The 25,203-nt window shown below is 35.2% G+C and overlaps 2 protein-coding genes across 2 annotated transcripts; both read left to right on the top strand.

Moving 5' to 3' along the window:
- The first annotated feature begins 617 nt into the window (after window positions 1–617).
- Window positions 618–1,625, top strand: LOC113336808 (major latex protein 15-like). The gene is made up of 2 exons (XM_026582486.1): window positions 618–885; window positions 1,045–1,625. The coding sequence occupies exons 1-2, from the start codon at window positions 672–674 to the stop codon at window positions 1,317–1,319; spliced, it is 489 nt and encodes a 162-aa protein (XP_026438271.1). The 5' UTR covers window positions 618–671; the 3' UTR covers window positions 1,320–1,625.
- A 22,051-nt stretch (window positions 1,626–23,676) lies between these two features.
- Window positions 23,677–24,609, top strand: LOC113336800 (major latex protein 15-like). Its single transcript, XM_026582477.1, has 2 exons — window positions 23,677–23,950; window positions 24,094–24,609. Exons 1-2 carry the CDS (start codon window positions 23,740–23,742, stop codon window positions 24,375–24,377), a joined length of 495 nt encoding a protein of 164 aa, XP_026438262.1. The 5' UTR covers window positions 23,677–23,739; the 3' UTR covers window positions 24,378–24,609.
- The last annotated feature ends 594 nt before the right edge of the window (window positions 24,610–25,203 follow it).

Here is a 25,203-nt window from a genome sequence, read left to right as displayed (position 1 = left end):
AGATAGTTGATATGATGGCCCTGCGATGGGATTGTTTATGGAATGACGAGAATATGCCTTTCTTGTGACCTTATAAACATGTAGTTCAACCACCCTCCTCTATCCTTCGACAATTTGATATCGACTGCTCAAATACGTGCGTAATATACAACCCCACCGTTTTGCTCTCATCCATTTTGATTATTAGCTAGCTAAGGTTGTGCGAGTCTAGCGCTAATGCGTCTCTGTCTCTGTGTATCTTTCCGACAATTATAATCGTTGCTGATCAAACAAAACATAAATTGAACGAAACAGAATCTTTAATTATGTGGCATTTTTCCAATGTAAAGTCTTCCAGAATCATTTACAGGACCATTATGTCGAGTATTTACGGCCTTTTAGCCTGCAAAATGATGACACTAGGACTCGGCTCAGTAACATAATTTTTGAGCCTAGCTACTATGCATATCTCACAATCATGATGAAAAACATCCTCAACTGCTATCTCACACGATCTTTTCTTGTCACAAAATCTTTGATTGAAAAATAAAAAAGATATACTATAAAGAAATAGAATACAGGTCATTATCCTTAAACCAATTCAACCATTAGTTTCTATATAAACCTATTCGACTAAGATCAAATTCATCAAAATCAGTTGAATATCTTTTATTGTGTTGCAAACTACGTGTATGATCAATATGGCTCACCATCATACCATTTCAGGGTTAGTTGGGAAGCTTATTACTGAATCCGAGGTTAACTGCAATGCTGACAAATATTACGAAATGTTTAAGGAACATGAAGACATTCCTACGGCAATCCCACATATTTACACTGGCGCCAAAGTGATCGAGGGACATGGAACTACATCGGGTTGTGTCAAGCAATGGAACTATATTGTTGGTATGACTTTATTACGATTTGAAGCACCAAAATTTCGCACAATTAGTTAGATTTAATTAAATTTTGTACTTTGTTTTCATAATGTGCGTTTAACATATGCTTCCTAAAATTATATTACCACTACCTGCAAGTGAATATCATTTTTGCATGTGTACGCAGAGGGTAGACACGAATTTGTCCACACGAAAATAACACACGATGACGAAACAAGGATGATTCGTTATGATGTTATAGATGGAGAGGTGATGAAGATATACAAGAAGTTTGATGCAATTCTTCGAGCTAAGCCTAAGGCTAATGGACGTGGGAGTATTGTGAGCTGGACTATCCAATATGAGAAGATTGACGAGGATTCTCCCGTTCCAATTGACTATCTAGGTTTCTTCCAATCGATAATCGAGGACTTGAACTCTCATATTTGTGCTACTCAATAAATTCTCATCTGCGGTCCATAAACCGATAACATCCAACAGAAGTCGATTGGTACATATTCCGGTCTGTATGGTGTTTGTGTGATAATAAATAGTAATTTACATGCACGAATGACACATGTGTGGGTCGTTTATTTCCTTTCATTGTGTATCATCCTTTGTTTGGTTTGTTTAGTTCTTCTCGTTACGTATTATCTTCTGTTTTAAACCGTATAAATATGAGCCTAAGTCATTCAAGTGGCTGTATGTAGTCTGTGCGTAATAAAAAACCTCATCATGAGCAAATGAGCTATTATTTACGTATAAAAATGTTGTTTCTTACATCATTTTGCTATGGGTCGGGATCCCTTGACAAAAGTTGTTGACAAAACCATTTAACAAAAATTATTAATCGTGTGATCTCGTAAATCTAACGGCTTGTTTCGATGACGAGGCACTTAATTTAAGGTTGGTTTATGTTTGGCTCATTGTTTAAATAGGGGACCAACGTGAATGTAGGAAATATAGTGATTGAATAACGGAGGAAATACTTAACTGAATTATAATCTTCATCTTCTTCCCACAATATCATCAAATAAAACGAATGGTAATAATTTTATATCTCCTTGATTTATGTAGAAATTAAAGTTTGAAATCGATCCCTTTTCATGAACATTTTAATTAAAATTCTGAAATGTTAATAGCCATTAAAAGAGTATACATGGGAATATGGGATCGTCCATAAAACTTCATACAGGAAGAAGGAATATGACTGTGATTAGCATTCACCTCCTAAACACTAGCTTAGAGATGGCTGGCTTTTTTTTAAAACATCTCACCTTAATCTTAGTTGACCTTGTATCATAACTACAGTGTCGATGGTCAACTAGATGATCGGGTTCAGCGTTGGTCAAGTTAACTGGTCGACTGTTGAATCAACGTGAACTACGAACAGTCAAAAATTGTGCAAGATTGATTAAATTCAAATGATCTTTTTTACTTTCTTTACATATTGTGTGTATATTATGTCTGTGCATCGAAGACTTGAACACATATTTGCGCGCTTCTGAATAAATTTCCGTCGATACTATTGACTGATACACATTCAACGGGCGATCCATTTATACGTTTATGGTGTACCCATGGTACTGTAACGAGTGTATGGACGAATATACGACAGTACTTCATGTCTAAATTATGTAAACACTTGTTGTATTTCTTTTCGTTGTGTTCTATTCAGCACTTGTCGACCTCTCTGTTTAAAGGCGTATAAATATAAACCTAAATCACTCCAGTTGTTTCTGGTCCATGTCCGTTTTCATTAGAAACCCTCGTCGTGAGCTATAATGTACAAAAATGATGTTTCTTGTATTATTTCCAGTCTAATTAAGTTGTTACCGACGGGGGTCAAGGATTAACCGGTCAATCGGCTTTGGTCAAGTCAACTGGAGTATTAAATAAACAGAAAATGGGCTATATAGCAAAATGGGAACCTTTTCTGGGCCATATGGACAGGTAGGAATTAGGCCTGGGTCAAATGACCAGAAGAATCTTTTAGTGTGGAGAGACCTTACTGCCCTTTTGTAAACGTTCGTCCAGCACGTTCTCCTTCTCTTCATCAAAACCATTGCACTCTTTAACAAAAACCAGAACAACCAACTCTCATCTTCATCTTCTCAAAAAACTCTGTGAGTTTCCAAACACAAAACTCTGTGAATTTTCAAACCACCGACGTTCATCTTCATCGTCACCAGAAAATACCAAATCGATTTCCTCCACCGTCTACTAACAAATCATCACTAACAGAAATTAGTTTCATCAACCGGTTCAGCACCATCAACTCTACCAGAAATTGGTTTCATCCACCGTCTGTTAAACACCATCAACACTACAAGAGGGGTTTCTGAGAATTAGGGTTTCAAGCATTTCATTTCAGTGTATTGGAAGAGTTAGGGTTTCAATCGATCCACAGAATGTCTCCTAGAACTCGTAAGTTTTCAAACCCTAACTATGTTTTGTTCTTAATTTCAGAATTGCATGATTAAATTGTTGAATTGGTTGTTATTATTTTCATTTCAGTAGATTAATGTGTTGAATTGCTTGTTTTATTTTCATTTCAAATAGTATCTTTTGGCTATGAAACTGGTTTGCATCTGGTTGTTTAAGTATTTCCACTGTGAAATTGGTTGAAGTGAAATTGGGTCATCTGGTTATCCAAATTGTTTCAGCAGGTTTAACCAGGATGGAACTGGTTTCATCCAGTGTTAATCTGCAGTGTATATTTTTTCAGCAGATTAAAACTGGATGAAACCAGTTTAGTTCAGGATTGACGATACATCCTATATTGAATATAAGACTATTAGCATGATAGTATTGTATGTTGTGAATTTTGGTAATAAATTATATCATGATTTAATTTGGTTGTTGTATGAAAATCTATGTTATGGATTGAATCTGGTTATGTTTTGGATGGATTGCATGAAATTGGGTTTGCATTTGGTTACGAAGTGATGCTCAGCAGGTGTTTGAAACTGGTTTTCATTAAACTTTAAGTTAGGATGTAACTGATCTGTTGGTGGTATTAAATTTAATGATTATGGGACTAATAACATCATACTGTAATGGTGTATTTAGGATGTAGACTAATTTCAGATGATGGATTAAATCTGTATAGTTAGGATGTAGACAATATAAGTTGATTCATTTTGGAAAAACTAAACTAAACATCATACTCAGTTTAAGTTAGGATGTAACTGGGGTAAACACGATGAAACTGAACTAATCGTTGGTCTTAATTTGGTGTTAGGAAGTGTTTGATGGTTTGCATATTTTGGTGGTCTTAATTTGGTGTGATTATGGGACTAATAACAGCGTAAACTCCTTTTCTTTGCCTTCTTCAGACAATGTTAACATGTATAATATATAGGATGTAAGTGGGTTTCATCTGATACCTGCAGAAACTTGGTTTCTTCTAACTATTATATATAGGATGTAACTGGGTTTCATCTGATACCTGCAGAAATTGATTTTCATCTAGCATTAAAGATGGGATGTAATTGAGTTTCATCCACATATTTAAAATATGACTTAACTGGTTTCATCCAAATTGTTGCAGGAAGCAGTAGCAAGGAGAGTAAGAAGAGTGCCGGTGCTGAAAGAAAATCCAAGAAAAAGCATGATGTGAGCATGAGTGGTGAGTCTAGCACAGGGAATGTGGATGATGTGGGTGCCGAAATGGATGAAGACAAGCCAGAGAAAAAGGAAAGAAAGAAGACGTTCTGATCAAACATGAAACCGACAGTTGAAGTGCTGGAATCACTGGTATTTACTGAAAGACAAGAGACTGTGTTAAGGAAGACTAAATTCTGGAACTTTATTGAGGCGATCAAACAAGAAAAAGTGGGCAAGGCCGAATGTAGCAACAGTGCGGATAACGCTGATGTCGTCGTGAAATCAGATTGTTCACAACAGTGCGAAAATAGGTCGTTAACTCTTTGAACTGAAATTATAACACACAAACTGAAACGAAGTTTGAACCGACATTACATTTTTTTTCTAGATTTGTAAACTGACATTACATATTCATTTGTCTTGCAGTCCTGATTCGTTGATGTATGTTATCTACTTCATTGGATGGGCAATGACAAACGGTTACTCCTTTGAAGGCAAAGATACTCTTGGAGAGGAGATGGGCACAAGACGAATAAATCTCGCATATGAAATCCTAACTGATGAGAATAGCTGCTGGAAAGTTTGATGTGTTTAGGTTGTTTAGAAAAAATTTATTAATGTAGTTCATACGAAAGTACTTTGTTTTTGTTGGACTATGTCTTCGCATAAATTTGTGATCCGTGGATTCGTCTTAATTAAAATATGAACTTTTTTACTGAAAAATGCCTATACTTCAATTTCATGATAGTTGTGTTTGAATATGTTAGCCATAAATGATTAAATTTGCAGGTTGAAAAAAGATTTTTTTGTCAGAATGTAACCAGGCTTGGATGAAACTGGTTACATCCTAGCCTGTATAAAACTGCAATTTTTTGTCAGAATGTAACCAGGCTTGGATGAAATTGGTTACATCCAAGCCTGTATAAAACTGCAATTTTTTGTCAGAATGTAACCAGGCTTGGATGAAACTGGTTACATCCTAGCCTGTATAAAAACTGCAATTTTTTGTCAGAATGTAACCAGGCTTGGATGAAACTGGTTACATCCAAGCCTGTATGAAACTGGTTACATCCAAGCCTGTATGAAACTGCAATTTTTTGCCAGAATGTAACCAAGCTTGGATGAAACTGGTTACATCCTAGCCTTTATAAAAACTGTTTTCAGAGTGTGCAGGTTAGAAAAAATAGTATTTCTGTCAGAATGTGAAGGATGAAACCAGTTACATCCTGGCCAAAAATCTCATTTTTTCCAGAATAGGCAGGATGAAACTGGTTACATCCTGTACATTTAAATTTGAATCTTCGCAAACATTCAAAATTTACAGTGAAAACTGAAGGAAATGTACAATTAAACTAAATCAACATAAGACTATGATATATATACTATAAAACTGAAGAGAAATACTTGAAAAAATAATACCATAAGATATGTTTTTATGAACAAAAGAAACAATCCAAGGTAAATACTAGTTGCGAAAATATAATTCCAGGTAAATGAATCTTAAATGTGCAACAAGAGGCTACAGAAAAGAATAAACTAATAAAGATATCATGGTAAAAAGCTGCAGAGAATGAAGGCTGGAGATGTTCTTAAGCAGGTACTGCTGCTCGGAAGATGAACCAACTGATCTCTGCTAGGGTCTGGTGCTAAACGAAACTCGCTCATAGTAGGTTCACGAACAAAATCAGGAGCACGAAGAGGAACACGTTCAAATAAACGAATCTCCAATAAATACAACTCCTTACCAATACACAATGCAAAGAAAGACCTGAGCTTCACATCACTGTCAACAACATTGCTTCTTCCCTCATAGTCAAATACAAACTGAATTGAGTCTGGTGAAATGTTATTCCAATAAGAACAAACATGCGACTTCAACTCATCAACTGTTGACTTCACATTAACATGTTATGGGCATGCATCCGTCCCCCGGATAACCACACAAAGAAAATGACGATCCATCTACAATAAATATATAAAACAAATCTTATGAATCTGAATGTATAACTGAAGCTCCTCTAAATGGCAGACAGACTACCTTATCACCATGTTCTGCAACAACTCTATAACTGAAGTGTAGGATGAATCCATACAATGTAAGGCCTAGCTTTCACTTTGACATACTACTATTTACCATTTTTTTTGTGTATACCACTATGTATTTAAATGTATACACATATCTTTTTCAGTAACCACATCTGAATGACTAGTTGAAAAAGACACCAAAAGTAAAAAAGCATCTCCAAAAGTCCAGTTTTAGATGAAACCAGATAATGGATGAAATTGAGTTCCAAATAGATTAATATTTTAGAAAACAAATTGCAGACCTAAGTTCATCCATCACCTTGTTTCATCTCTCAGTTCACATCAAAAAAATGAAATTTGGTTATCAATCAGTTCATCCATGATATAGCAATCTTTTAGTTCACATCAAAATAGTGAAATTTGGTTATCACTCAGTTCATCCATCATATAGCCATCTCTCAGTTCACATCAAAACACCGAAATTTGGTTATCTCTCAGTTCATCCATCATCTAGTTTCATATCTCAGTTAACATCTAGTTTCATCCATCATCTAGCCAATTTCTGTTATCACTTTAATCAATTTGGTTTGAATCTGTGTATATTGTTTCAGCAGGTTTAAACCATCAATCGATTGGATATAAACAAATAATCACGTTTACATGCACCAACTAAAACCAAAAGATAATTGGTTATTAATAGAACCCTAGATAATCAAAATCAACAACTAAAACCAAAAGATAGTCAAAAATCCCATAATAATTGATAAAGAAACTTCAAAATCGACATATCAAGATATGCATTACAAATAATTAGACAAAAACGAAATCAAAATTGGATTAATTGAAACTTGAAACTTATTGATTTGTGTTACTGGTTGTTGGTGATATTAGATGACTTGAAAGTGGAGTAATCTAATCTTCGATTCAAGAATCGTTAATCACCATGATTGATCAACCAGATATGAAAAAAAGAATACACGAGCTATGAATTTTCGATCGAATTCTGCAGATGAGGAATTCTCAGGAGCTCAGGGACGAGGAGTTATGAAAAGAGAAAGAAATTCTCTTTGAAAAGAAGAGTTTAAAAAGTTCGGGGGTATTTTAGGTAACACATATTTTTTTGTTTTAATTTTCCTGGGTGAAATATCCAAATTGGCTATATAAACAGTATATTTCTGACTTTTGGCTATATGAACAGTATCAAAAGCTAAGAATCTATTTCACCCCGGATTTTTCATTTTTGGTCTTTTTTACCAATTTTGTGTTAAATAAAGGACCTATGACCATGAACGGACAAATGTGAGATCTATCACCAACTTGGTAACTCGAGACCTGGACAACAATTCATTCGTCCGGATTTAGATTTTCTTGTAGCATATTCATGTTGGGGGAGATTTTGTTGGACTAACTTCAACATAGAAGTCACTAACAAGTTGGTTAGGACAAGATTAGGAAATTGATGTAATCCTAAGGGAATTAGAAGTCATCTAGTTCTAAGAAAAGGAAATACATGTAATAAGGTAATAGGACTAGGAAAAGGAATTCATAGTTCTATATATATATGATCTCCAAAGTTGTGCTTGATCATATGAGCAAGATTAGAGCTTGTGTTTAGTTTTGAGAGATTTTCTAAACATCAATAAAGAGAGTTGTCTTTATATAAGCTAAGTTTCATCTTGCAGTTGCCATCAATTGGTATCATAGCTTGTCTACACCGACCCATGGGAGACGAGAGCACCATCATACGTACAAGATTTTTCACAAGCACAGTTGAAGCTTAAGGGGGAGAATGTTGGATTAACTTCAACATAGAAGTCACTAACAAGTTGGTTAGGACAAGATTAGGAAATTGATGTAATCCTAAGGGAATTAGAAGTCATCTAGTTCTAAGAAAAGGAAAGACATGTAATAAGGTAATATGACTAGGAAAAGGAATTCATAGTTCTATATATATATATGATCACCAAAGTTGTGGTTGATCATATGAGCAAGATTAGAGGTTGTGTTTAGTTTTGAGAGATTTTCTAAACATCAATAAAAAAAGTTGTCTTTATATAAGCTAAGTTTCATCTTGCAGTTGCCATTAGATTTAAACCCCGCAAAGTCATGGGTAAGCAAGCACTCGTGAAGAGTGAAAGATAAATCACATCTCTTAGCTAAGTAGGTCACGCTGTGGTGAGTATGTAAATTCAATTACTAGATCATCAATAAACCGAAATGTACACAAGTTGCCAATTTTAAGCAAAAGAAACACTTATCTTTAAACATGGATCCATACCCAAATGTACACAACTTGCCAATTTTATCATTTTATTTGTATCCCCAATCTCTCACATAACCATAGTTGGTTAGCATTTATATCACGATGAGGAAGTCTCTATCCAGTACATGTGCATCTATCGCCTGAGATGTGCAAGTGTCGGAATGACCTGTTCTTCAATTAATGATGCTTCTGTTATAATAATCCATCTGCATGTATCATGATGCGTGAAAGAGTCGGAATGGATCCGCAATCAGTGCTAAAAATCAGTCACACGCATTCAGTGACGTCAGCCGTAGAATGAACTGCCAGGTTGAAAAAATTGCTACTCATTTTTCTATTCTTTGATCTAGGAAAGACTTGTACTAGTACAACCGTTGCCACGGTAGGAGGGCCGATCGAAGAAGAATCTTAAGATCGTATTTTTCTACGACTACTTTCGTCCCGTTTCAGAAAAAGTGATACTTTCGCTCTGTTTCAGAAAACGTGATACTTTCGCTCTGTTTCAGAAAAAGTGATATTTTCGCTCCAAAGTATCACTTTTGCTGAAACGCAATGAAAGTACCACTTTTCCTTAAACGGAATGTGAAAGTACCACTTTTCCAGAAACGAAAAATTAGTCGATCCGTAAACCAAAATATGTTTGAATGATATGTTATGCATCTTTTATGGTGGTTTGCATAATGACTATGCATTCAATTTTCGAAAATTGTGCCTAAATCGAAAGTATCATTTTTCTTGAAGTGGAGGGAGTACATATGTTTTTTTTTTATTCGAAGCATGTAGCATACGTTTTATTAGTTGCAACGGAAAATTAATTTATGCATAAACCAATGGCTACATAACGTATCATGTATCTTTTGTGGTGGTTTGCATAATGGATATATATTTAAATTTCTAAAATTATGCCTAAATGATAAATATCTCCGAATTTTTCGTAAAAGTTCTAAATTTGATATTGTTGTTTGTACTCGCTGCGTAGGTTTTTTTATAAGCTTTCCAACGAGATAAAATTTGTAAAATTCCAAGACATGGATTTTTAGATATGTTATATTAAAGTTTACATTCCAATTATACCTCTAAAAAAATAAGATACACAAGGAATTATTGTAATTGAACTAAAAGAAAGGGACAATTTTGTCTAGTGAAAAAGTAACCATGGACATGGAAATTTCCAATTTTTTTCATGAAATTGAAAATTTGTGTTAGGTTGCATTTGGCAAAAAAATGATCATAAAAGGGACTTCTTCCTTACGGACCCTTCGGACCCTCCGATCGGTCGGCCCAATTACTCAACTGCTATGAAAAGAGTGCTAATCAGGCTCCCTTCAATGACAAATATTCTTGGCGAAGTGACGAAGTCTGTATCTTTGTTGTGACCGTTAGAAACATGTAATATAGCGATCGTTCGACAATTTGATACCGACTGTTCAACTAGGTACGTCTGTCTGAACGTACGTAGTACTTACCCCACTATACTGCTCTAAGTTTGATCTCATCCATAGCAACAAAAATGTCCTATGGCCAAGCACAATGTGAATGGATATTCCTTGTTTGACTCGTAGCCTAATGTGCCCAAAAGTCATCTCACCATGGGATATGGATATCCTTTAGCTAAACAACATGGAAACTTCATTTCGGTGCAAATAGTGTAAAACGGGAACAATTTTCGGTTTTATTTCTTTTTCTAATTTTTTTACCAAGGATTATTTGGTTAAAATATAATGAAGAGAAAAAAAAAGGAGATATAATAACTAAAAAAGAAAAAGGTTTCGACAATGTAACTTGGAGTTTCGTGGATATTACTCCTGATAGATTTGGATTTGGCCATCAATGGAGAAGCTGGATTAAATGGTTTATTACCGTACCTAGGTTTTCTGTTTTGCTCAAGGGTGAAACGACAAATTTGTTTCGTAGTCAAAAAGGAATCAGGCGATCCAATATCGCCCTTTTTATTTATTCTAGTTGCTCAGGTGCATTCTTTGATGTTTAAATCAGCTGCCAGTCATGGTTTGATTCAAGGTTTCAAAGTAACGGAACAAGGAACAGTGATAACTCATCTCCAATTCGCTGATGACCATATAGTTTTTCTAGAGGACAATGAGCTGCAGGTACGAAATTTGAAAAATATTCTTAAAGCTTCTGAAACTATCTCTAGGCTAAAAGTTCACTTTAGGAAAAGCACAATTGTTCGCCTTGGACAAATGCACATCAGAGAATTTTGTGCTGAGATTTTTGGTTGTTCTTCAACTCAACTCCCTATGAATTATTTGGGAATTCAATTATGAAGTAAATCTAATTGTCGAATCATCTGGAATGAGGTAATTCAGAAATTTCAAGAAAAGTTATCTGGTTGGAATATGAGTTACTTATCAAAGGGGCAGAGATTGGTGATGATACAAAGTGTGCTAGCTAGCCTCCTTGTATACTATTTGACGTTGTTGCAAATGCCGCTTAGTGTAGTAAAAGACCTTGAAAGAATTATGTGAAATTTTCATTGGGGTTCGAGTACTGCAACTAAGAAAAAAAGTTTGGTTTTGTGGTCTAAAGCTACTCTTCCAAAAAGCATAGGAGGGATAGGGACAAAGAAGCTCCAGCTGGTTAATAAAGCTCTTTACTCGAAATGGATCTGGAGATATGGCAGTGAGAAATATGCGTTGTTGAGAAGGATTATATCTCAGAAATTTGGAGGTGTTACTGAAACATTATTTTCTAATCAGTTTAGTAGAGCTATTGGTCGGACTCTATGGATGGGTATTTTTAAGGCAAGGGATTTCACTAAAGATTGTACTTCGTTGATTCTACGGGATGGTGCTGGTAGATACTTTTGGGACGACATTTGGGTAGGTGAACAGCCTCTTAGGATGTCTTTTCCTACGTTATTCAAAATTTCCAAAGGTAAAAAACTCATTGTGAACAAGGTGCCTGGAATTTGCAGTTTGTTAGCTCTTTGAATGAAATTGAACTGCAGGAAGTTATTTAGCTGTTGCAGGTAATAGGTGACCCTAATTTTATTCTCACTGCTTCTAGAAATTATAGGCACTGGAGATATGGAAGTGGAAGTGGTTTTACGGTCGCTTATGCATACTTGGATTTAGAAACGGAAGGTTTTATATCGTTTCCAGATAAACATCTTTGGAATCCTAAAGTTCCGCTGAAGGTTTCATTTTTAGTTTGGACTTTATTCTATAATGGTGTTCCTACTCTACATCATATTGATAGGGATGGTATTGTTCAGAATTCCAACTGTTTGTTGTGTGGTGTTCATGAGGAAACTAATGCTCATTTGTTCTTACATTGCAAAATAAATTTTGATGTTTGGTTATACATGAAGAGTTTTGGAATCAGATGGGTATTTGCTAGTGATATTAGAAGAACGTTATGGGAATGGAGCAACAAGAAAAGTAAGAAGAAACTTAAACGATTATGGGGGTTTCTGTCGTTTGTCATTTGGTGGAGTATGTGGGGAGAAAGAAATAATAAACTCTATAAATACTTCAGTAGAAGTACTAAGCAGATTATAGTGGAAGTTAAATCCTTGTTATTCAATTGGATTACACACATATATTTTTTCGGGTTTCACCTTATCAACTCTTATTTGTAATTGGGATGTTCTAGTATACACATCCATGTAATTTTTTCGAGTCTCTTTATCACTGTTTCCATGATTCATAACCTTTTTAATCAAAGTCGCTCTTTCCCGTAAAAAAAAAAAAAGTTTATGTAAATAAAAAGAGTGAAAAAGAGAAGTTTTAAAGTAAAATATATAGTGAAAACAAATACTCAGTATCCGTTGGAAATCACATGTGAACTCAGTTTCCGTAAATTGAAATCAGGATACATCGAAAACTAAAATAAGTATTTAATTTGTTGATAATAAAATCTGGGCTAAGACCCTTCATAACCTCATCATTGCGGGCATAACATTAAATTTGAATCTTCACCTTCTTAATGACCTCATTATCATTAAAATTGACACTTCGAAAACTATTGCATTCTTGGTATTCCAAAGTAGAGGCCGTATATTTTTTGCAGATGAAATGAATTGTTTAACATCTCCAACTTTAGATTATCGAGTCTATGCAATCCGCTAAAACCCAGAGAAGACCAATTCCGATTAGAAATAATTCCAAATTCGGGCAGAGAACTCACAATGAGAAAGCAGATGCAATACCGATTTTGATTCTCGTGCGACAACATAAGAGACATCCGTCAACAACAAGCCAACCTCTCCTTGTAAACAATATCCATATAATTACAACTGAAGTAGATAAGATCAGAGAATAGTTGAACATTTTCAAAATATTTTTCAAACTCAAGTTTCAAGATCAGTCTCAATGAATTCTATGAATTTTCAATAAATTTATGAAGAGAAAGAGAATTTGGATAGAAAGAGAGTTTATTACTGAAGATGAGTGCCTTACTACAATGATGAAATTGGGTCAATCAAAGGAAACGGGACCTGATGGTTTCCCATTAGTTTTTATGTGCTGCGTTGGGACATTTTAAAAAATGTCTTCTTGGCAGTTTTGAAGGAATTGCAAGAGAAAAACTTCTTGCATTGGAGATTATAAAATACTTTTATATCTCTTAATCCTAAAAAAGAGACTATAGAAGAGGTGAAGTATTTAAGAAAAATTAGTCTTGTTCATGGTGTTTACAAGGTGATATCCAAGGTGTTAGCTGACAGGTTCAAAGATATTCTTCCAGAAGTGATTTCCTCTCATCAGTATGCTTTCATAAAGAAAAGACAAATTCTAGATGGAGTTTTGGTTGCTAATGAGTTGATTGATTCTAGATTAACAAGTAAGAAGCCAGATATCTTAGTTAAAGTTGATTTTAAAAATATTTTTATCATGTTAACTGGGATTTTATGGATGAGATTCTTGCTCTTATGGATTATGGAGAAAATGGGTCAGATGTTGTGTTTAATTTGTTAAATTTCCAATTCTTGTGAATGGTACAACTGCAGGTTATTTTAAGTCTAAGAAAGGCATCAGACAAGGATATCCTTTGTCTCCTTTTCTTTTTCTTTGATGGGAAAAGCTTTATCGTTTATGATACAAAATGCTCGAGATCAAGGGTTAATTTCTGGTTTTCAGGAAGCTCTTGGTGGTAAGCTCAAATTGCAAATGATAGATTAATTTTTTTAGATGTTGATACTGATCAAGTTAATCATCTCAGAATTTTATTGTTATCTTTTGAGCAGCTAACTAGTCTCAAAATAAATTTTGCTAAAAGCCAAATTTTCGGTGTTAATTTCTCTGGTGATCTTTCTCAGTTTTCATCAATGTTGGGTTGCCACATTGATCAACTGCCTACAACTTACTTAGGCTTTCCTTTCAAAGTGGGATAAGGTCGTTGACAAATGTGTTGCGAGACTTACAAGTTGGCAAAAGCCTTTACTGAATAGATACAGTAAGGTAATTCTCATCAATAGTGTTGTGTAAAGTTTTCCAGTTTACTAGATGTCTTTGTTTTTGATGCCAGTTTTTGTTGCTAAGAAAATAGAAAAATTAATGAGAGAGTTCCTGTGGAATGATAACACAGGAAAAAAAAGATTAAATGGATGAAATGGGAAGCTTTATGCAAAAAAAAAAAAAAAACACACGGAGGCTTGGGGATCAAGAGTTTGAGAAAAATAAATAAGGATTACTTATCTAAATGGCAATGGAGATTCGCAACTGAGAAAAATGCTTTACGGAGGGATGTTGTCTATGATAAATATGGTGCTGATATCATAGGTTAGTTCTAAAGTTCCTTAAACTACTTATGGAACTTTTGTCCGGAAGGTTATTATGCTTTGTTCTTCTATATTCAGCTTTAAAGTTAATTCTGGTAATGCTACGAGTTTTTGGGTTGATTAATGGTTAATGGATATCCCGTACGTTACGAACTAAATATCCAAATTTGTTTTTTATTTCAAGAGTAAAAGATAATACTGTTGCAGAAATGTTCAATTAATGAAAAGGATGCCGTCTGGAGTCTTTCCATCCCTAGGAGATTGTGTTCAGCTGCTATACATGAATGGGAAGAGCTGTAAGGAAGAATGAATACAATCTCTTTAAACAAGGATATTGCAGATGAAATTCAATGGGCAATTGGTGCAAAAGGTCAGTTCTCTGTGAAATCTACTTATGATTCTCTTTTCCGCTCTCCTTCCTGTTGGGTTAAACTTCAACATAGAAGTCACTAACAAGCTGGTTAGGACAAGATTAGGAAATTGATGTAATCCTAAGGGAATTAGAAGTCATCTAGTTCTAAGAAAAGGAAAGACATGTAATAAGGTAATAGGACTAGGAAAAGGAATTCATAGTTCTATATATATATGATCACCAAAGTTGTGGTTGATCATATGAGCAAGATTAGAGCTTGTGTTTAGTTTTGAGAGATTTTCTAAACATAAATAAAGAGAGTTGTCTTTATATAAGCTAAGTTTCATCATACAGTTGCCATTAATTGGTATCAGAGCTTGTCTACACCGAGCCATGGGAGACGAGAGCACCATCATATGTACAAGTTTTTTCACAAGCACAGTTGAAGCTTAAGGGGAGAATGTTGGGTTAAACTTCAACATAGAAGTCACTAACAAGCTGATTAGGACAAGATTAGGAAATTGACGTAATCCTAAGGGAATTAGAAGTCATCTAGTTCTAAGAAAAGGAAAGACATGTAATAAGGTAATATGACTAGGAAAACGAATTCATAGTTCTATATATATATGATCACCAAAGTTGTGGTTGATCATATGAGCAAGATTAGAGCTTGTGTTTAGTTTTGAGAGATTTTCTAAACATCAATAAAGAGAGTTGTCTTTATATAATCTAAGTTTCATCTTGCAGTTTCCATTACTTCCGATCAATAGCACTCTCATATTTTTAAGTATATCTGGAAGCAAAAAATTCCACCAAAAAATAAGATTCTTTCTTTGGTCTCTGGCTCATAATAGCTTGCCAACTAAAGATATTCCTGCAAGAAGGGGTATCATTGTTTCTCAAACTTGTATGTTTTTCTCTCAACATGAAACAACTAACCACCTTTTTCTGCATTGTTCCTTTGTGGATAAGATTTGGGATCATTTCATGGAAAAGTTAAATTTCAAATTCACTATGCCAGAAGATTTCTTCACCATGTTATTCTCTTGGAATATCTCCATGCCTTCCAAGTAACAGTACAAGATTTGGTGTATGATCTCAGTAGGCATAGTATGGTGTATTTGGTTGGAAAGAAATTATCATACTTTTAACAATAAGCAAAGTTCAGAAATTACAGTGCAAAAGAAGATCGTTGTTCACCTGGTGTCTTGTTTTCAAGAATCTAGAATCTCCTAATTTCAGGGATATAATGGCTACTTGGCCTAAGTTGTATTTCGATTAGTTATGAGCTATGAAGTAGTTTGTTACTTCCTTTGTATTGCTTGAGGATGGTACAAACATTTTGTACTCTCTCAGTTTTTGGATGAATAAACCCTTCTTTACCTATCAAATTTTTTTTACCGGGGCTTTCTGAAACACCAGCGGGAGAAAAAACCCAACTTTATCTGGCCATAATCCAGACCATATATTTAAATTTAAAGTTGCACCATGGTTTTCTTATAATATTTTATTTTATCATATTACAAATCATCTAAGAATCAAATATTGTTGGTATGACTTTTTTGGAATGAGACTGATGTGGTCACTTAAGTTAAACACCAGCCGGGTTAGGGTTGGACCATATATTTAAATTTAAAGTTGCACCATGGTTTTGTTATAAGTCCTTATATGTGGTCACTTAAGTACAAAATGTTGACTAGTGTAATTGACTGACTGATGTTTTAGGTTAGCTTTTTAAAAATTCAATCAAATAGGAAGGCATTGATCAGTTTTTTTCAAAATTGTTTTGAAAATCAAAGTTTCACAATTCCCAATTGTATTTGGACTTCATAAACTCGATTAAAATACATAGAATCGGTCTTCTATTAATTCAAATTGAAAAACTAAAATAGTGTGATGTAATTAATTGTTTTTCAATTTAATCTAATTCGAGCAAACTTGGGTAATTCCTATTTATTTATAATAAATCAATTCGATTAAAACGGATTTGATTCGTTTTTAATTGCTTGAAAAAAAACAAAATAACTAGGAGTTAGCTTTTGTATGCGTTCCAAGGATGCTTATACCTGTAAGCAAAAGGTGACTGTCAGAAAATATTTAGTTTTAATTAAAACTAGATCCTATCGGGTTCGAATTTCTGGTCAGCACCCACCGTGGACATGGTCATTTAGTATTTTATTTTACAGATTACAGTGCAACGCGAGTGATTTATAAATCCTTGAAAGAGGCGTCCACGAAGACTATATAATGAGGAAGGATCCCTTGACATTTTTATTATCACATTATCTCACACGTTGGACGTTATTTTTGTGAATAAAAATCAAACCGTAAAGGATTTGAAGCTATTATTTTGAGGATGTGTTCCTCTTACCAAGTTCTACATGCCTACCAAAAATGATCACATTCCGAAATATAAAACCTCACAATCTACTGGTCTTAATTTCGACGGCCGGAAATCCGCAGATTTTTGACGACTCATTTTCAAAGTAGTAGATGATGGTGTTTAGAGCTGGCAAACGGGCGGGCCGGGCCTAGCTTGTCACGGATTACACGGGTTCGGGTTGACACGGGCCAAAACCTGCGGGTTGATATTCTTCACGGGTGGTCATTTCCTCAACCCGCACCCGTAATGGGTAAATCTTGCGGGCTTACGGGTTACCCGGCTTGTTTAATTAAAAATAAAATTTAAATTTAAATTTAATTAACTTGATTTGTGACAAATTACAAGATGTAAAATAATTAGAAAGATTAATCTAAAACAAATATGAAGAATAAAACCCATTTCTCCACTTGAGTTCTTCAACGTCTCCAGACTCACCACCATGGTCCATGATAAACCAAATACTATGTCTGCTACCACTCGACAAACTCAACTGCTTCCATCTTATTCCATCAAACAATAACCAAGCTCAACCATTTCCTCCGATTTACTGCCATCAACCATCGCTAACTATCAGTGCCATTGATCTCAAAAGCTCCACTTCTCGCCTAGCCATAGGGATCTATACTTTGCTGATGTGAACTCTTGAAACAACATGTAGAACATGGTAATTCAGGCAATTTGTCAAACACTTGTAGTGTATATTATTTTTATTGCAGACTGGTAATGGATAGAGCTTCCTTGCACCTTGGGTATTTGATTTCCTCCATATTTGTTCTCCTCCCCTGCAGAAAATTCACACATAACAAATCATTCAATCATTCATAACCACCATCATCTCTACATTACATTTTTCATTTTCTAGCTCAATTTACATCCAAAGCGAACAAAAACATCAAATTTTCCTTAGAAATACAACACAACAGATATGAAACCAGCAAAAGTAGAACAAACAAGAGCCCTAGAATTTCATAATTCTGACAACAAACAAATAATAAAAATCCAAACCTGGAAATGAAACCAGCAAAAATTAAATTTGGGGAAACTGAAAATTACCAGTTACGATCTGAAGAGTCATGAGAACCAAGATCAAAACAGACTTGCAAACATATAAGAATTCGTATAAGAGCTGCATGCATATTAACCAATTGAGAAACATCTAACAGATGTTAGTGTTACCAAAACCCCAAATCCAATTCTACCACAGACCCATTATCCCAGATTCAGTATCAACATCTTCTCTTGTTTGAGATCCACGACAGCATCATCTCTTCCCTAAATCTTAGAAAACCCATCTCAGATTCAGCCATGGCGTCTTCTTCGACAAATCAAAAACACAAATTGATTTGAGTAAACCCTAAAAAAATCAAAAACACAAATTGATTTTAATGAAAATAAGAAAAAAGAAAAAAAGAACACGAAGAAGAAGAAGTTAATGGTGTGGTGAAGAAAAAAAAAAAAAGAAGAAAGGTTGATGTTGCTGTGCTGTCGCAACCGAGAGGTGGAGATACTGAAGAAAAAAGAAAAACTAGGGTTAAGAAATCATAAATCTGTATATATATGACATTTAGACGGGTAACGGGTTGTTCCCGCGATTTTACGGGCCGGGACGGGTTAACCCGTTTACTCACAAGCCGGCATTTCTCCAACCCTAACCCGGCTTGTTTAGACACCAGTCGAGCCGGGTGCGGGTTTTTTACTGGCCGGTCCGGGCAAACCCACGGGTTTTGGCTTGTTTGCCAGCTCTAATGGTGTTATACGTCTTGGAATACGCTCATTTTCGGTAGGAAAGTAAAGCTATGTAATGATAACATATCCCCAAAGTATTAGCTTCAAATCCGTTACAGTTTGGTTTTAATTCGCAAAAGTGACATCCAACGTGTGAGATAATGTGATAATAAAAGTGTGAGGGGATCATCCTCATATATAATGTATATAAGTTTTTTAGAAGCAAACAGTAACATCAGGAGGACCCTGCCCGGTTTTTGGATGAACCGTGTATTTGATCCACTTAAAAACCGTGTAGACGCACACCCAGTGGACTCTGCGTTCAGCGAAAACACATTGGGTCTCGTTTTTTAGGTTTTATAGTGAGTAAACAACTTTTGGGTGGTTTTAGCTTTTAATAAACGATTCACTAAGAATTTTTGGTATTTGTATGATTGGATGTTCTTACGGAAGGAAAAAAAAAAGGTAAAAAATAAAAGTTGGGTGGAAGGCAAATGATACACTAAATCAGAAACTTAGGAGTGTGATTTCTCAGCATGATAAACTTGTCAGTTGTCACAGACAGATCTTGGTAACAACTTGCTTTGTTTCTGGCATTGATTCTTACACCAAATGAACTTTTCTCATTGGGGTTATTTGGTTTTTGGTACCTATTTTTTTTTTGACCTAAATATAGGTTTAGTCTAACATTTGTCAGGCTTTGCGTTTGGTCTAAAGACCAACGTTGACCCACGTTGACTCGGTTATGATGACGTGTCTAACTTTTGACTTAATTAATTTTTCTGTGGCCCCTTAAATTATTAGTATTCACAACTTGGGCCCCCAAAAATGATAACTCTTTTTCAGCCCCGATGTCTTATCTTTTTCTTCCTTCCTTCTTCCTCCTCCTCTTTTTCTTCTTCTCCTCCTCCTCTTCCTTCTTTTCTTTTTCTTATGCGTTGATGAAACACACAGGGGCGGAACTATGCCTAGACTAGGACTGGCTGAAGCCCAAAACCCCTTTTTTTTCACTACCTATTTTACTTGGGCTGATAAAAATAAGCCCAATTAATAGGCTTAAGCCACCCCTAAAAACCTAAAGCCACCACCAAGTTAAATTTCCAGTTCCGCCACTGGAAACACATCAAACTGTAACAGATCAAACGAAGGAGATGAAAGTGGAGTTAATTTGAGCGAATCAACTAGTGAAGCTGCGTAGACGAAAGTGGAGTTATTCTCTGTAAATCACAAAGGAGATGTTGCTGCTGCGAATAATTAAAAAATTAGAAAAATGGTAAGTTAAATTATGGTTTTCAATTGGTTGATATTTAGATACGAAATTGATGTGAAATTGATCAATTTTGAGATTGGTTTGTTTCTTAATTGAAGTATGAATGGTTATACATATTTAGACTCTTAAGCAAATCATTCAGAAATTAGGGTTCATACCATTTCGGACAAGGTACGTCTAAATTTATCAGACAAGATTCAACTCATGCCGATTGAGAGAGTAAATTAGAGATCTGATGTCGTGAAGGAGAAGATGGAAGAGGTTAATAGGATCGTGAGGCTAGAAGAACGGGAAGATGATTATCAGTTGATGACGATGAGTGATTAACGAATCTGGTGCTGCTATTGAATTTGAGATGGAAGAAAGGGAATTTGATTATGTAGAAAGAATGGGTTTCTCTACGGGTTCGAATTGGAGCTTGTGACGATCACTGGAGATGTTACAAAGATGGGTCAATTCTGGTTCGACGTTATATGAGAAGATTTGGGAGATTGATGGAGGTATTGGAGAATAATTGGGCTCAGGCGAAGCAGGTTTATGTGATTCAACTTTTGGGTTTTCCGTGAGAGTCTTAGAGAAGGATTAAGAGAAGAAATTTACTGGGAATTGATGTTTAGATACGAAATTGATGTTAAACCGAAGATGGGTTTTTGCTGGATTGAATATTGAGACTAGAATTGGTGATGTTGCAGGGAAGAACTGCTGATACTGTGAATAGATATGGGTTTGTTGGTCAGCCATGGGTTCTTGTGGTTGTGTTCAAGAGAAAATAAGGCATGGGATGATGCTACGTTGACAACCAAAAATACCGGGTGAAATCCCGTGGACAGATCATGCGGCAGAGAGGGGAGCGTTCTTACCATCAGGAGGGTAAAGGGTTATGTGGGTCCCGACACTCTCCCACCTCTCCTCACACGGTTTTATCTGCGGGATTTACTCCCGGTACAACAATCATCACTGGTTGAGAATGTATTTTGAGTTTTTTTGAATGTTTTGGACAGTGGGTTTGTCTCTGATTTGAAATTGCATGGATTGAAGAGTGATCTGTTAATGGTCATTTGATCTATTTAAAGGTCGTTGATCTGTAAATGGTCTCATGAACTTCATCATGTTAATGGTCGTTTGATCTGTTAATGGTCCCATGAACTTCATCATGTTAATGGTCGTTTGATCTGTTACAATTGAAGAGTGATTTGAGAGTGGGGAGGAATAAGAAAATAAGTCATAATTCGAGGGGCCACAAAAAAAATAATTAAGTCAAAAGTTAGACACCACATAACCTAGCTAACACTGGTCAACGTTGGTCTTTAGACCAAGCACAAAGTTTGGACAAATACTAGACCAAGTCCAGGTTTAGGTCAAAAAGTAAGTACCAAAAACCAAATAACCCTTCTTTTTAACGAAAAAGAACTTACACAAAATATATTTAACAAGGGTAACAGTAACCATCAGAAATTAAAGAACAAAAAGGAAGTTGATCCTGCGCATTGATTTTTGTAGTGTCCAAGCGTGTTAGGATATATTTGTGTGCATCACGATGAGGAGGAAGAAGTCTTCATAGTTCATCCAGCAGAATATACATTTTATATATGTATGTGCATTTATCACGAAGATAGGGAAGTCCATACCTAAATAACATATATCTGTATACTCCTGTATTACGATGTCGAAGTGTCGGTAATGATCTATTCTTCAATGAAAGCAATATCTGTTCTTCAATGCAAACGATATATATATATATCTGGATAAGACTTTTGCAAATTTAGTAGTATATTAATCTTAGCAGTGTATCACGGTGTGACAAGCTCGTTTTATCTTTGCTGATAAAGAAGAGTTTTAAATCTATAGATATGCATTAGTACTACTCTATCGGATTAGTTGGTAACACACGTTCGTAACATCTATAGATATGCATCAGTCTTGGCCGTAAAATGAACCGCCGGATTGAAAAAGGTATTACTCTTTTCTTAGAGCTTCTCCAATGGTCATTGTGTACGCTTTCTGTGTGGCACCACAAATAAGACATCCCGATTTGTTTTTCCTTAAAATTAGGGAGATTTTATTTTTCATCTCCAACGATATTGCATGTAATCTCTTCATTTAATTAGTATAATTTTTATTTTTCATAATTTAAATTTTATTAAAGCTAAAAATGGTTAGTTAATATATTAAAGTCAATTCAATTAATTAAAAGCTGACTAGGATGGTAGACAATGTCAATGGGAATGTCTAAACTTGACATTTTCCTTGACATTATCTACCCAAAATCATCTATACATTGGTCTAAGACATCATGGTTGGAAAATGATTTTAGAGAAAATGGATGTGTATCCTAGGTGGATTTTGACATTTATCTCCACACACATGCCATTGGAGAAACTCTTAATCGGCAAAACCTTGTATTAGGTCACTTTCTATATGGTATTTTTTCTCACCATGGTGCTAGCCCTAATCGGCTAGACTATCAAGCATATCCTTATTATGTGGGGAATTCACACCGTTGGCAAAGTTGCACTTGCACCTTACTCAAGCTCTCCTTCCGATAACAAGTAGTATTAGACAAGTCCCTATCCGGCAAGATATGAAGGCATATATTTTAGTTCGATACGATGGCCCCTGCGATGGGGTTGATTAATGATTAACAAATGAAGTAACGAGAACATGCCCTTCTTGTGACCGTCATAAACATGTAGTTTAAGCACCTCCTCCTGTATGCTTTGACTATTTGATATCGACTGCTCAAAAGCCCCAAATACTTGCGTGGTATACATACCCCACTGTTTGCTTTCATCCATTTTAATAAGCTAAGGCTCTGCGAGTCTCTCTGATGCAGCTTCATCTCTGTGTCTTTCCGTCCATTTTTAATTGCTGCCGATAAAACAAAAGAAAAATTGAACTTAGGATCAATAGGGACATTTTCAGTTGACCAAGTAATAGTGTCATACTGATAAAACACCCTTCTTAATTTTATAATGTAGCATTTTTCCAATTTATAAACCGTCTTCCAAAATCATTATAGCATCATTTGTCGAGCATATATAGCCTTTTAGTCTGCAAAATGATGACACTGGGACTCGGCTGGCTAACATATTTTTGAGCTTAGCTACTATCTCACAATCATGATACCTCTAGACAATGGTGTGACTGGTGTCTATGGTTATTACAATTTCCTAATGGCGATTGGGCAGTGGATCTTGGCGTATACCATAAGATTTGTACCACTAAGCTATTTAGTGATTTTTAGCTTATATTATCTTTCAAAACAGGCTGGATAATATAGTCAACTGCTATCTCACACAATCTTCACCCAAAATCTTTAATTTTAAATAAAAAAAGTATATGCATAAAGAAATAGAATACGTGCTTCAAGAAGGAAAAAAATACAGCTCATTCTGTCATCAGCATTCAACCAATTCAACCAGATTTAGCTCCTATATAAGCCCATTCGAGTAAGACCAAATTCATCAAAATCAGCTGAATATCTTTGATTATTTTGCAAACTACCTATTATCAATATGGCTGAAGAGCATCATCACACCATTTCAGGTCTGGTTGGGAAGCTTATAACTGAATCGGAGGTTAACTGTGAAGCTCACAAATATTACGAAATATTTAAGCATCATGAAGATGTTCCAAACGCTGTACCACATCAGTACACTGCTGTCAAAGTTATCGAGGGACATGGAATCACTTCCGGCTGTATCAAGGAATGGGATTATATTCATGGTACGTACTTATACCGATTTGAGCACAAGATATGCACACAATTAACTTCTAAATTTAATTCTTGCTCCTTCTAATTTGTATTGTTATAATTGATTTGTGTTTAAAACTGTCACACTTGTGTGTATATATTATTTTGTATGCAGAGGGTAAAACACTAGTTGTGAAGGAGACAACAACATACGATGATGAGGCAATGACTATACACCACAGTGCGGTTGGAGGAGACGTGTTGAATGATTACAAGAAGTTCGACGCAACTCTGGCAGTTAAGCCAAAGGCTAATGGAAAGGGGTGTATTGCGAGTTGGACTATTGATTATGTGAAGCTTAACGAGGATTCTCCAGTTCCTATCAGTTATTTGGCTTTCTTCCAACAGAATATCGAGGACTTGAACACCCACCTTTGCGAAGCTGAACAAGTTAATTAAGCATCTATGGGTGACCAGTGACCCATTATTTCAATGTTGGGTGTATGCTGTTTGTGTGATAATAAAAACTAAGAGTGTGCAGATATGGATTTATCCCATTATGTATAATTAATGATGTAATGTGCATAGCGCATTCGTGGTTTGTTTTATTTATTTTCGTTGTTGAATATGTCATCTAAATTATTCACTGTGTGCACAAATCAAGTAATTTGTAGAGTTTTCCTTTCCTTAACTAGATTTGCCATCTCCTGCCAATTTCCAACATGAATGATCCCCTACTTCATAACATTTTCCACAGCCTTGAACCTACCTCCATAAACACTGGAATTTCTTTCTTTCCAAATTTACCAATATTACAGTACCAGAAGGAGTTAACGGTCAAAGCTTTCTACTCATTTCATTATTAAGCTTCTTAATTGATCATTATCAAATTAAACAATGTTTTGATCCAAAAGAAAAGTTTATTTTTGATCAAAAATGAACAATGTTCTTGGATGTAATAATCCAATTAATACCGGATGACTTCAAAATATAGCTCCAAAATTTGATCGAAAGTGAGCAATGAAGAAGATAGTGCGAAGAGCATTCATTTTCAGAGTTACGTAGTAGCCATAAACTAGATCGAGGCCAGTTGAATACTTCTATGCTATAGCGCAATTCTAGAAGGAATTAAGTCATGAAGAGCTGCCAAAATATCAAGAGATCTTAAGGGGAGCAAAGAGTTCCATATTAGTTTGTTCGCATCAATTAGCATGCTGATAAGAAGTAAAAGCAAGAGTTATAAAAAAATGCTTGTAGAGAAGTAGGTAGTATTGATACCATCAGA

This window comes from Papaver somniferum, chromosome 1 (assembly GCF_003573695.1).
Source record: "Papaver somniferum cultivar HN1 chromosome 1, ASM357369v1, whole genome shotgun sequence".
In the NCBI taxonomy this organism is placed as follows: Eukaryota; Viridiplantae; Streptophyta; class Magnoliopsida; order Ranunculales; family Papaveraceae; genus Papaver; species Papaver somniferum.
Note: the sequence above shows the minus strand (reverse complement) of the source record. Positions and strands in the feature narration are given on the sequence as shown.